Below are 14,231 nucleotides of genomic sequence, written 5' to 3'. Positions count from 1 at the left end.
AAATGCAAGTTAGCATTTGTATCCACCTTTAAAGGATTTTTACCGGAATTCATTTATTAAGGTTACACCATTGGGTGTTTGGCCAAACCCAAAATGGAATAAAAAGTGGAAATCCTACCCAGCACGTCCATGCTCACAAGTTGCAGTAGGAAATTATAGCTAAAAACTGTATGTACGGTATGGTCTATCGGCATGATCGGTGGGAAGCAACGGGAAAATTAGTGTGGGTCGCAGCAGTCAAAAGCCAGCTATCACCTAACCTTTATGAATTAGATTTTGCAGTTGTGTTCGTAAATCGAATTTGTATGCAAGTTGGAAAAGGGCCGGTAAAACAAAAACCAAAAAACCCAACTACTGCCTCCTTGCTAACAGCTCTGGCCGCCCGCTCGCCATCAGATCCTCTTCGTTCCACCATAGATCCCTGCATCTCTTCCCTATAGGCCAGGACTTTCGGACTTAGGATGTTACTGAGCGTTATAAGGTTGCGGCACACATCCTGTGTTTCCTTACAACGTGCAGGGACCACTGAAGTCATGACACAATCAGACATCCTGGACTGTAGTGAAGAAGCCGGGAGATCAGGCGCTGTGCAACCGGATGACAGGCAGCGAGCAGCCGGAGCTGTAAGTGATTAGGTGAGTATTAGGCCCCATTCACACATCAGTGATTCCAGTACGTAAGACGTCCTTATTCATACGTACCGGAGACATACGCAGACCCATTAAAATCAATGGGTCTGCGCACACATCCGTGTTTGCTCATGTATGTGTGTCCATGTGTTCTGCACGGAGACAAGTCTGTCTTTCTCCGGCAGCACTAATGTCACATGGACCACACACTGATGTGAACCGTGTGACACATACTGGAGAAAACCATGTGTTTTTGAAATAAAATAATTTTCTATACTTCCCTGTCTTCAGCTTTGCTGTCATTTACTTCCGGGCCCACTCATTGTGCTCATGAATATTCGCTGCACCACAGACCCGGAATCAGCAGCAATTGTGACAGCAGCGCTGGGGACCGGTGAGTAAAAAGTTCCTGCTCTCCGTGTACCCACACGGAGAACACACATGTGCCAAAAATCATGGCACATGGATGGCCATACACACCGTCAACATGGTCCGTGCAAAACGACAGTGTTTTTCACGGATGTGTGAAGGAGGCTATCTTGCGTTTGTACCTAGGAGACATTCATAATTCGGACATTCGTAAGTCAGGAGCAGCCTATATTATGTGAGCATTGTGGATGAAAATAAAGATTCCCAAATTTTTTCATCCAAAAAATAATGCAGATTATAAATATTGGTAGCTGTGAACTTTTATTTTTTTTTTTTTCCCTGCTTGATCTGTTTAAAGGAATTTTCCTGAGTTAAATAATAAATCAAATCACCCCTCCCACCCCGCTAGATGCCCATAATGCAACTTGATATTTGAACATAAAATGTAAAAAAATGCAAATAAGAAAAAAAAAATACCGAAAGTAGGCTAAAATAATAATATAAAACCCTAAACTATGAAAGGGATAAAATACTTCTTTTTAGACAAGTAATGACAAATTCATTTTTAACAGGAGAGTAAGGCAAAAGTAATTATTTCGGAGTGAGTCAAGTTACGGCACAATATTAACATAATGTCACGGCTGAGCGAGATGAGAGAGCTACATTTATCCTCCCACCCCGAGTGACATGACAGTCAGTGACTCAGTCATTGTGTTTTGAAAAGGAATGGCTAATCTTGAATGATTTTTCAGGTTAGTCATTTTAATTTGGAAGATCCTTCTTAAAGATGACTTATTAACCCCAAATAGATCCACAATTGCTCTTGACCGAGCCTCGAACAATAAACTAGAAGAATAAATTTATGAGCATTTACGGAGTACACATTTTAGCTTTGTAGAAACATCATAAAAATGTAAAAGGACGGTACAACCAAAAGGTGCGGTTAATAGTGAAAATATTCCCATCCTTCCAAAATCTAATTAAAGGGGTTGTCCACCACTAGGACAACCCCTTCTGATTCCACGTGTACCCCAGGTAAAATAATAAAGCCTATATTCACCTCCCGCACTGGCGCATTACCAGCAGTGTCCGGTATCGCGATGCCAGGGCTCGCATGACGTCACAACCTTACACGAGTGCCGGCTTTCTTCTTCCCAACTTCGGACCAAACAAGTTAATCAACAGGAAGTGCTGCAGCTGAGCTCACTTCCTGTACATTATTTATTTGGTCCAAAGGCAGCGGCGCTGATTGGATGTGGGGCTTGTGTCTGGATCACAATGTTGGGGCTCTAGTATTGTCACAACCCTATGTGAGCGCCGGCCTCCATCTTCCCAGCTTAGGACCAACAAGTTAATCAACAGGAAGTAAGCTCAGCGGCTGCGCTCACTTCCTGTTAATTATTCGTTTGGTCCAAAGGCAGGGGTGCTGATTGGATGCAGGGCTTTTATCTAGGATCACGATGCTGGGGCTCGTGTGGTGTCAGAACCCTACACGAGTGTCGGCTTTCTTCTTTCCAACTTCGGACCCCACGAGTTAATCAACAGGAAGGGAGCACAGCGGCTGCCTCGTTTGGTCCGAAGCCAGGGGCACTGATTGGATGCGGGGGCTTACGTGAGATCACCACTTCACGTGAGCCCTTTTACCGCGATACCGGAAACCGCTGGAAGGGTGCCGGTATGGGAGGCGAGTATAGGCTGTATTATTTTACCTGGAGGAAACATGTGGCATCAGAACGGGTTGTCCTAGTAGTGGACAATCCGTTTAAAGAACATATCCCTAAAACTAGAACAACCACTATGTCAGTAAGATGCTGCAACAATTGGTATGGCCATGTTCCATAGGTGGGGGTATCACCTATCCAAAGAATATCGTTCTATAAGGTTACCCTGACCCGCCTGCTGAGGTGGATGATGGCCACTACATCCAGGTGGAGATTGATTGAAAAGGTGGCCAATTATGTTCATAGCTCTCCAAATTATTGTATACAAGAGTCATTTATGCCATGAGATGTTTTTCAAAGAAATACAAACATTTAAAAGGAAAAATTTTAAACAGATACGTAAAAATCATACAAATTAGCAAATCTCGGAAGCTGCAATAAAGAATATAAATAAGTGCAAAAATTGACCATTTTTGACCTGATGATAGGTCTTCTTTAAGGTGATTTACAGAAAATTTTCTAATGGTGGACTGGGGTGCAATATCCACCAACGAGTCCCAAACACTCCCCCAAGTATCAACCACAATTCCCCAAAAAAGTCTTCCATGCAAACCTCAAAAAACACTGAAAATTCCCAACATTTCATAAAACCAAGAGCGATTAAAAAAACCTTCTAAATAATTTGGAAGATTATTAAATTTTAAGGACTTAGAAACCAAACATAGGGAAATAAGTGTTCGAAAGCCTACCTTCAGAATTGAGACATAAGGATCTCCGTCGTGTCCATATTTACTCCCGTTAATTTCCACATGTTTTAGCCATTGAATGTGAGGCTGCGCATCGCTATAAACCTTGCAATGAAATTCCACATCGCTCCCAATTACAACAGTCTTATTTGCAGGTAACCCAGCCTGTAGTATCGGTCGGTGAGAAGATCGTTCTAAAAAAAAGTGACCATAGAAATAATTAGTATATAAAACACCAATAGAAGCAACAAGCACCACAAAAAAAACAGTTCTCCCGCTGAATACTTAAAATATAAGGGGAAGAAAAACGCACAAGACTTGGCCAATACTTTTGGCAGGTCTCTTTACCTTTCATTGGATCTACATTAAAGCCTCTCGTCAATGTTGTTCTACGTGAGTGTTGGAGACCTTCAAAACCTCGTTCTTCAGAGGACACATTGTGGCTTGTGAAAGTCATATGCAAACATCTCTGAAGAACCTGTGCTGGTCCAGCCAAAAACTTAGCAATGCCTTGCTGGCCTGGTACGGCTATTGGATACCTACAAAATGTTTGCCAAAAACCCAATTTCCTTCCCCAGTTGGAAAAGTACATAAACAACACAACAAACAAACTGGGCATTGTATGGACTGTACACATATACAGAAGTCCTCCAACAAGGAGGGTCGCATACAAAGACTTCTAAGTAAGGCACCAGTATATGCAAGACGAGCTCACGCAATTAGAACTTCATTATGAATAATGGTATATAGAGTCGAGAGTATTTTTTTGAGGAAGTCTTGAGTCTTTCCACTTACCTAGCACATCCAACTGAAAGGTCTGTCGAATAGTACCGTACTTATTCTCCACCACACATGTATAGTTGCCTTTATCCGATGGGACCACGCTCTCCATGACTAGGCTCCACTGCTGGTGGCGAAGCTTTAGAGATATAAAAGAAAAAAAATCAGGTTAATAAAATATAAAATGCTATGCCAATGAAGGTTGTGATGGTCAACATAGAGAACTGTCATCAATGTAGTGAATTATATTCAAATGTAGGTCATGAAGGTTAATGTAGAGAATGCAATGTACGTTATGATGGTCAACTTCGAAAACTTTATACCAACATGGAGAACTCTGTGCCAATGAGTTATTATGATTGTCAACATGGAGAACTCTATGACAATGAGATGTATGAAGGTCAACATGGAGAACTCTATGACAATGAGATGTATGAAGGTCAACATGGAGAACTCTAGGCCAATGAGGTGTTATGATGCTCAATATGGAGAATCCTATGCAAATGAGGGGATATTATGGTCATTCTGGAAAACTCTATGCTAATAAGGGGTTATGAAGGTCAACATAGAGAATTCTATTCCAATGACGTGTTATGAAGGGCAAGATGTAGAAATGTATGCCAATGAGGTATTATGAAGGGTAACATGGATAACTCTATGCCTATGAGGGGTTATGATGGTCATCATGTAGAATTTGATGCCAGTGAGGGGTCATGATGATCAACATGGAGAACTCTATGTAAATGAGGTGTTATGATGGTCAACATGGAGAATTTTTTGCCAATGAGGGGATATGATGATCATTAGGGAGAACTCTATACCAATGAGGGTTATGACGGTCAATATGGAGAACTCTATGCAAATGAAGTTTTATGATGGACAACATGGAGAATTCGATGCCAATGAGATGCTAAGATGGTCAATATGGAGAATCCTATGCCAATAAGGGGTTATGCAGGTCAACATGGAGACCTCTATGCCAATGAGGTGTTATGATGATCAACATAGAGAACTCTATGACAAAAACATCAGGTCAATAAAACTATAAAATGCTATGCCAATATAGTTTGTGATGGTCAACATAGAGGACTTTCATCAATGTAGAGAACTCTATTTCAATGTAGGTCATGTGAAGGTTAACGTAGAGAATTCAATGCCAAAGCAGGTTATGATGGTCAACTTAGAAAACTATACCAATGAGGTGTTGTGATGCTCAATATGGAGAATCCTATGCCAATCAGGGGATAGGTTGGTCCTCATGGAGAACTCTATGCCAATGATGGGTCATGATGATCAACATGAAGAACTTTATGCAAATGAGGTGCTCTGATGGTCAACATGGAGAATTCGATGCCAATGAGGGGTTATGATGCTCAATGTAGAGAGCTCTATGGTCAATGTAGGTTGTGTTAGTCAACATAGAAAACTTTATTATACTGTAGGTCATGAAAGTCAACAGAGAATAGAATGCCAGTGTACGTTGTGAAGGTCAAGGGAGAAGTCTAGCCAATGAGGGACTCTGATGGTCAATGCAGAGAACTCTATGCTAATGTAGGTTGTTATGGCCACCGTAGATGGTCATAGACTTAGATTTTTACACACTCTTGGAGGTTTAGTAAGGGGCTTATAGTGGATGTCAGACAGTTATTGACCCCTTTGGGTGAAATCTCTTAATTTAGTGGATATAAAATAGGGCTAAAGTTGCGGTCTTGACACTTTTTATGTTTGGTTGTCTAGGCCATTAATGCCCATTTAGGGTGGTCAGTTGAAAGATTTTTATATACAGCCACTTTCAGTTGGATCTTTCCAGTAATTTGATGAGACTGATGAATCATAGTCCTTATAATATTGGCAAAACCTACCAAAACTGGTTGGGTTTTCTAGAAAAAAAAATATATCTTAGGCAAGCTCTAAGTCTGACATTTACGGTAAGCCAAGCATCCTCTCACATATACCGTACCTTTGATCATGGATGATAGAGTTTTTAATGTTATTATAGTATTTTTAACCACGTTTATATTTGGACGGTTGTGTAAGAAAAAAAAAAAAGTTTTTCCACGTTGCTTTGGACCTTTACGTTGAAAAAAAAAATGTCAAAAGTAGAGATATCTCCAAGCACTCACAAACTAGCTCAGACATCACAAAACGTTAAACTTTTCCGTGAGTCAGTATATAGCTGGAATTCTCCAGAGTTTATTTTTCTCCGTCTACAGTCTCTCCATGGAGACAGTTTTCGGCACAATTCGGATCTCAGAACGAGTAAATGTTACCCACAGGAGTCCGGGAAGAGATAATCCACCACTTTTTTTTTCAGGGTCATTTAGTGTACGTAGACTTACCATAACAGAGATTCCAGGGAGGATTTAAAATATTAAAGCTCTTTGAGAAATCTCAGATATAAAAGTCATATGAAATTCTTGAATGAGCTCATCACATGCTCGAGAGGGGTCCGGGGGTCATTTACGTTTTACAGTTTTTTTTATCATTATTATTCGGAAAGTTGAATTATAATATTAATATATTTCATATAAATGTCAACATATTGTGATCGAAAGAAGACAGAATTTTGCCTTTACCATGCAATATCAAGAGGCGATGATCTCACCAATTGCCTGGGGTATTGAATTTACCGATTCTTGTTGAGGGACTAGGAGGCCATTCGTTACCAACATTTTTACGGGATGTCTCAAAAAGGCCTTCATAAATATCTGGGGTCCATATCGGTCCAAATGGTTAGGGCCCCTAAATTGCCTATTATCGCCATCAACTCTATACACTTTTTGGTCACCCTTTGGGCACCTCGGCCATTGGTTTTGATTTTAATTTCTACTAACCTCCCTAAACTTGACATCTCCCTCTCTGTATGTGGCGCCATGATAACGCCTAGGCCACAGGCTCGCTGTCTGGGTGTTATACTTAACCCTGATCTTTCCTTCACCTCCTATATACAATCTCTCACCTCTTCTTGTCGACGGCACCTGAAGAACATCTCTAAAATCCACTCCTTTGTCATAATAGAAACAAAAACCCTCATTGTGGCTCTGATCCACTCCCGCCTTGATTACTGTAACTGTTAATTGGCCTCCCTCTCACTAGACTTTCCCCTGTCCAGTCCATCCTTAATGTTGCAGCAAGGGTCACCTATCTGGCTAATCGTTACTTGGACGCTTCTGCTCTGTGCCAGTCACTGCAGTGGCTGCCCATACATCATAGGATCCAATTTAAATTGCTTGTTCTCACCCACAAAGCTCTTCAAAACATGGAGCCCCCCCTACATATCCACCCTTATCTCTGTCCATCACCCTACCCATTCTCTACGGTCCTCAAACGACTTTCGTCTAACATCCACACTAATCTTAACCTGCCACTCCCGACTCCAAGACTTCTACTGAGCTGCACCAATCCTCTGGAATGCTCTACCCCAAGAAACTTACACAGCTTCAGATGCTCCTTAAAAAGACATTTTTGGGGTGGCCCATTGCACCCCCTAATATCAGAACATTAATTCCCCCTAAAACTCAACTGTACCCAAAGCATTACAAAGACTAGCTGATGACTCGTTCATGCAGCCCTTTATCTATCCCCATTTTTTTGGATATGGCTGAACAGTCGTTGTAAATAAACACTTGAACCTTCTGTAACCCCCACCTCAACACATTGTAAGCTCTTACGAGCAGGGTTGTCTTTATTTTTGGTTTAATTATTATATCTTCTATAACTGTAACTTATGTTTGTCTCTATTTCAACCTCTGAATTGTAAAGCGCTGTGGAATATGTTGGCGCTATAGAAATAAAGATTATTATTATTTTAACGGTAATAATGTCGTATATATGCAACGTGACAATCCTATAATATATATTAAGTTAATCCATGGGGCAGTGGGATTAGAATGCGAATTGCGGCTTCACACTTATATGAACTGACAGGCACTCTGATGGGAACCGCATTTGCCCTGTCTTACCCATTAAAATGAGCTCTTTAATTGAAACCTTTTCATCTTTTTTTTTTTACTTACAGATTCCGACATCAGAATGTAATGTTTACACGATTATTATTTACCGATATGTCAAAATGAAAATTTCCATCGACGAGTATTGTAGAGCATATAGTATACAAGTACGCGCTAGTAGAGAACATTCAAGCCTTTTAACGAGACCTGTTTGATGGAGACAACGTGTTTATGTGTGAAAGGACCAGGCTCCAGCGCTCAGATTTCACACTATTCTCCCCAAAATAAAGATTGTATCAGGCAGGGGGGCTTGTGTCTGGAGCCTGTCACCACGCGCGGCTAGTGAAGCAGTTTGACTGGCGTCTTGAACATTCAGACTCCGGGGTCAGAGGCTGCGTTCTCTCCTGCTAAATGCACATGTGTCTGTTACACGGAACCTCCTGCAGTGGAATATTGGAGGAAAAATACCCTCATACTCTATTTTATAGCACATTTCATGCATTTAAAAGGACTATTCCAGTCATAATAGTGATGCACACTAATGATTACTATGTTAAACAGTAAAGTCTTAAAGGGTGGTTACATGCCTTTTTTTTATTCTAATACTTTCTTCCTCCGGAAGGAGCATGGATTTCGTAATATTTTTTGGAAAAGGAGGAGCTTTCTCCTGTGCTCACTGCCACCCCCTGCTGGGTAAGTTACTCTCTCTCTCAGAGGTGTAGAAGAAGGCAAGTCACATTAGCCTTAAATACATTTTTTGGCTCAAAAATCAGAAATGCGGTTTTCACTTGTAACGCTCATGGCCGGTGTAAGGACAGCGAGCGGGATGAGTGGATCCAATGGACCACAGGGGGACCCCGGACTTACCCTTTTAGTGGTAGGTGCTTATCTAAATGCCCATCGTGAGGCGGACACCAGGTACCACTCCCAGGGCAGTGACCGGATTGTGGCAACTGAACCCCTCAGACTAGTGACTGACTCAGGTATAGGTAAGGTGACAGAGGCAGGCTGGAAGCTGACTGACTAAGGCATTGCGCAGGCACCACCCCTAATGGGAGGATGCCTTAAATACACTGTGCTCCTCAGCCATAGGCTGAGAGGTATTTCCGGGAAATAGCATGACGGTCCTTTAAGAGGAAGGCCAGTGTGTGCGCTCGTGTCTTAGATGCACTCCTGGGAACAATGTGCAGCACACAAAGGGCCGAGGAAGGGAAGGAGGCAGCAGCACAAGTGGACGGCTTTGCGGCAGCGGGGAAGGACGTGACCTGGCGGTGTCCCTGCAGAGATGCCAGCGCTACATCACCTTTTTAAGCAGACTATGTTACCAAATAAAATATATATTCTAAAAATACGCCTATAAATATCAGGTAGATGTTGGATGAAATTTTGACCATACTAACCATTGTCGGCTGCCTTTGCAAAAAGAACCACTGTTTTGCCGAAACCAACAAATGCTCATCATCAATCAATAGACCAGACATGTTGGATATTTTTTCAGATGGTCAAAAGCATTTACTGCTTGAGATGAGCAAACCAGAAAATTAAAAATCAGACTTTACAAAAAAAAAAACACAGTGCTTGAGTTTGGAGTTTTGGCGTTTTACGTATGATCACCACTAGAGTGAGCATCATTGTGCTCGGGTACGCTCGGTGCTCAGCCCAGTGTGAACCGCTTGCCATATTTGAACAGGGGTAATGACCGTGTTATCGGATCTAGTGTGTACCAAAAAAAAAAAAATGGAAAAAGCCCATCCACCCACCCCTGGAAGTGCGCTGTTTATGGCTGGCTGTATGTGAACGGAGAGCCAAACTGCCCAATCAGTGACTTTCATTGGGATTTCGCTCAAGTCCAGGTCCCAAATCGAACTTTATCTAAAATCCGGCTGAACTCGCTGAACCGAATTTCAATGGCTCCGCTCATCTCTACTTGCTGTATCATTGAACAAAAATCAAAACCAAAAACACAAGCACAGACTCCTCCAAAGCGTTGCATTTTCGCTCTGAAGACTCAGCAGAAAGATTCCATGTGTACATTGCCCGAGATGATTTCCACCCGACAGTGAATATCAGTTTGTCGGCATATATTTCGCTCATGTTTGGGGGCATTAACCCCTTTTCGTAGCCGTAACAGGAACCCTTCTGCTGGCCAACCTGGCGAGCGAGGCTTGGGTTCTTCTTGGATCCAGAGAGTACCGCTTCAGAGGCTCCACCTCCAAGGACCGGAAACCAAATGATGGGTGGTAGAGGTACCGCCCTTTTATTCAGTAAGTTTCCTGTCCTTTTAGGGAGGATCCCCTCTCTCCGTGGTGCTGTCATGGGTGGTAGGAAAAAAAAACAAAAACAAAAAACGAGCAGTGACTCCTCCAAAACATTACGTTTCCTCTCAGTTTCTGCTCCGAAGACTCAGCAGAAAGATTCCATGTGAACACACAGCCCGATATGATTCCCTCCAACCGTGAATATCACTTTGTCGGCATATAATTGTCTCATGTTTGGGGGCATTAACCCCTTTTTCCAATGAAAAATATGCAATATTTATGGAAAGAGTATTGACTAGTGTAGCAGAAATCAATCGTGAACTCACATTATGCAAAACATTGGGTACCACTTACAACACCCATTCCTGTTTTAAAGGCTTTGACTGGTTTAGAAAATTAATTTTCAATATAGGGGTATTCGCTGTCATTTAGGACCCTCATCAATTTTCTAGACTGTAGACTATACTACAAAACAATGTCCTGCATTCTGGAGGACTCAAAGCTCATTGATTTGAATAGGTATTATGTAATGCCTTTTTTCTCCTTCGGGTGCGCGGCAGGGTAACAATACTTTTTGCCACATGGCTCCAAAGGACTACGAGCTGATCGCCAAAGATCAATGCAAACAAGGATGTCCTCTAATTAGACAAAACTGGATCATCCAAAACAGTCAGAGACCCTGGCCACACGAACGCTACTTTACCCCAAATATCTCCAGTTCTGAGAACCTGAAGACACTTTTACATACTGTATATGTGACATATCTTCCAATTTATAAGCGGTCGACATTAGCGCTGGTTTATATGGCTAGTATGTGAAATTTGGTAACTTTTACCTATTTTGGTTAAGACTCAATTAGTCATTTTTAACATCATGTCTGGTGCTTAGAGACCAGGACCAGCAGATAAGACAAAGACTAGGATGAACTGCAGACCCTCCCACTCCCTTTCACTCTCTGATAGGCTTTCTCACAGGGGGGGCTTTGTTTCTAAATTCCTTTGACTTTCGAGACGCAAACAGAAAATATTTCTATAACCACTGTCACTTTTTCCCCAGGTCAGGGCACAGGTCAAATGCCTGAGGTCAGACCCTCTGTGGCCATGATGGCTGCCATACATATCTCTTGCTAATGAAAGAGCGTCTGTGCACAGCAAGGAGAATGTGTTGTAGATAACCGGTCAAGTTAAAAAATAGCTGAAATAAGCTAGTGAAAGCAGCAAAATATTACACGTTTAAAAAAACTCCACAAATTTCAAAGGAAAAGAAAAAAATATATATTATTATTATTATTATTATTAATAAGATAATAAAAAGATAAATTAAACATAGTAAAATAATTAAAAAAAATTATACTAAAATAAATTGATAAAATAATTTATAATGAGAATATAATTAAAGATATTATAGAATATAATATAAAAAAAATAGATAAGCAATAAATTATTGATGATTATGATGATGATAATATAAATAAAATAAATAAAAATGATAATAAGAAATTAATAATTATGATAATATAAATTAATAACAAAATAACAAAATTCATCATCATACTCTACTTGAAAAAAAAAATCAGTATAATAAATTGATAAATACTACATTTACAGTGATAATATAAACATAATACATTGATAATATAAATTTATAAAAAATGCATGATATAAAAAATAAACTAATAATAATAAAATAAATGATAATAAAATAGATTAAATAAAATATTGAAAAATAATAATAATACATAATAAAATATACATTAATAAAAGTAAATAAAAATAAAATAATGAATAAAATTAATAATGATATAAATGAATCATCATCATCATCATTTTATACTTAGAAAAAAAAATTCATAGTATAATAAATTGATAAAATACTACATTTATGATAATATAATTAAACATAATACATTAATGATAATATACATTTATAAAAAATGCATGATATAAAAAATAAACTAATAAAATAAATGATAATAAAATAGATTAAATAAAATATTGATAAATAATAATAATATATACATGAAAAGTAAATAAAATTAAAATATACTGAATAAAATTAATAATGATGATAATATAAATTAATAATTCTACTTAGAAAAAAAAATCATAGTATAATAAATTGATAAAATACTACATTTATGACAATATAATTAAACATAAATTAATATAAATGTATAAAAAAATTAATTATAACAAATAATAAAATAAACTAATAAAATAATGATAGTAATAAAATGGATGATAATAAAATAAATAATTGATAAATTAATAAAATAATAAAATTAAATAAAATGATAACATAATTAATAAGAAAATAAATTAATAATGAGGATAATATAAATTAACAACAACAAAATTCATCATCATCATCTTCTAGTTAGTAAAAAAAACTAATTCTACAATAAGAAACTAATATATATATATATATATATATATATATATATATATATATATATATATATATATATATATATATATATATATATATATATATATATATATATATTTATTCTAAAAAAAATATCTACTATATATATAACATTTGAGCATAAAGATTACAGGACCCTGATCAGGCTGCCACATCGGTAGTCGGTGGCCACCAGACCAGAGTCCTCTGAACCTCCTCCTACTTGCAGGCATCCCTGGCACCTCTTCCGCTTAATGGGCTTGCCACCACATGTGCATGATGTCTACTAATCAGAAGAGGCACCAAAAGGAGGCCAACGGGTAGGAAAGGATTCACATGGCTCTGGACCGGTGGCCCACGCCTACCAATGGGGTCACAAGGTTCGGCAAATCTTTTTTTTTTGCTCAATTGTAATGATTTATGTTTGTAAATTGAAAAATATCAAACTTTTTTTTTTTTTTTAAATATTCCTAGAAAAAAAGTTCATCAACTTAGCATTTTCTATGACTAAGGGCTAGAAGTAGTCCGAAATGCGTAAAGCCTATAATACATGCTTTTTTCCCTGCATATTACCTTTTTCTATAAATATGTTGTTTAAATAAGAAAGAAGTTGTAGTTTTTGCCTATTTGTTCCTTTTTGATTTTTAGGTCAGCTACACTAATGAAAATAGAGCTAAGACGTAATACCCCACGCAGCCTGTGCACTGGTGTGGCGCCGTATTTGGGAAAAAACCCAAAAACAAACTAATTTGTTAAGTATGCAAGGGTTTAAGAAAGTGCTGGCAATTGAAATCACACACTTATTTGCACAGCCAATTTTAACGGTTTAGTTTTTTATTATTATCATTTCCTGCTCCTTTTGTTGCAAGGCATTTTTTTTAGCTTCACATGATGTGTACGAAAGGGATTACGTGGAGTCTACTGGCACGGGACACAATGTAGCTACTTTCGTTATCACGTGTGTCATGCGGCCAGACTTTGACCTGAACATTCCAGGTTTGCCAGCTTTCCCATCCACAGTCACCTAACGAGGGAGCAAGTGAACAGATTTTTGGCACTGTGCATGAGGATAGGAGTGTAAATCCGAATAAAATATGCTCTTGGTCAGACCACAGTGAAAAGCTAAAAAAGCAAAAAATAGCAGAAAACGCATAGAAGCCAAAAACAAAAACGTACAAGAATATACTGAAAAATTCTACAATTGGCAATATTCATATCAAATTCATATTTCTGGGGCTAGTAGAAACAAAGTGCTTTGGTCCTGCTTACACCGGTACCAATTGTCACACTGGTGACTATTAAGTGACCGGATAGCGACCCCTAAGCTGGCCCTCGACTAAGTAGGACCCAGAGCTGACCCTCAACCCAGAGGTACACTTGATGGTAGTGAGGTCTGGGCCCCCAGCATGTCCCTACATCCAGTCCAAGACCC

The 14,231-nt window shown here is 39.0% G+C and overlaps 1 protein-coding gene across 3 annotated transcripts in view; it reads right to left on the bottom strand.

Moving 5' to 3' along the window:
- Positions 1–14,231, bottom strand: part of FGFR3 (fibroblast growth factor receptor 3) — a 131,426-nt gene that overhangs the window by 25,192 nt on the left and 92,003 nt on the right. For all 3 annotated transcript variants that reach the window (XM_075332818.1, XM_075332827.1, XM_075332838.1), the window contains exons 6-7: positions 4,201–4,324; positions 3,409–3,599 (exon numbers count right to left, since the gene is read on the bottom strand). In XM_075332818.1, the coding sequence (XP_075188933.1) occupies positions 3,409–3,599; positions 4,201–4,324 (315 nt within the window). The remainder of the gene's footprint in view (positions 1–3,408; positions 3,600–4,200; positions 4,325–14,231) is intronic.

This window comes from Anomaloglossus baeobatrachus, chromosome 1, assembly GCF_048569485.1.
Source record: "Anomaloglossus baeobatrachus isolate aAnoBae1 chromosome 1, aAnoBae1.hap1, whole genome shotgun sequence".
Taxonomy (NCBI): Eukaryota; Metazoa; Chordata; class Amphibia; order Anura; family Aromobatidae; genus Anomaloglossus; species Anomaloglossus baeobatrachus.
This window is presented reverse-complemented; position numbering and strand designations above follow the sequence as displayed.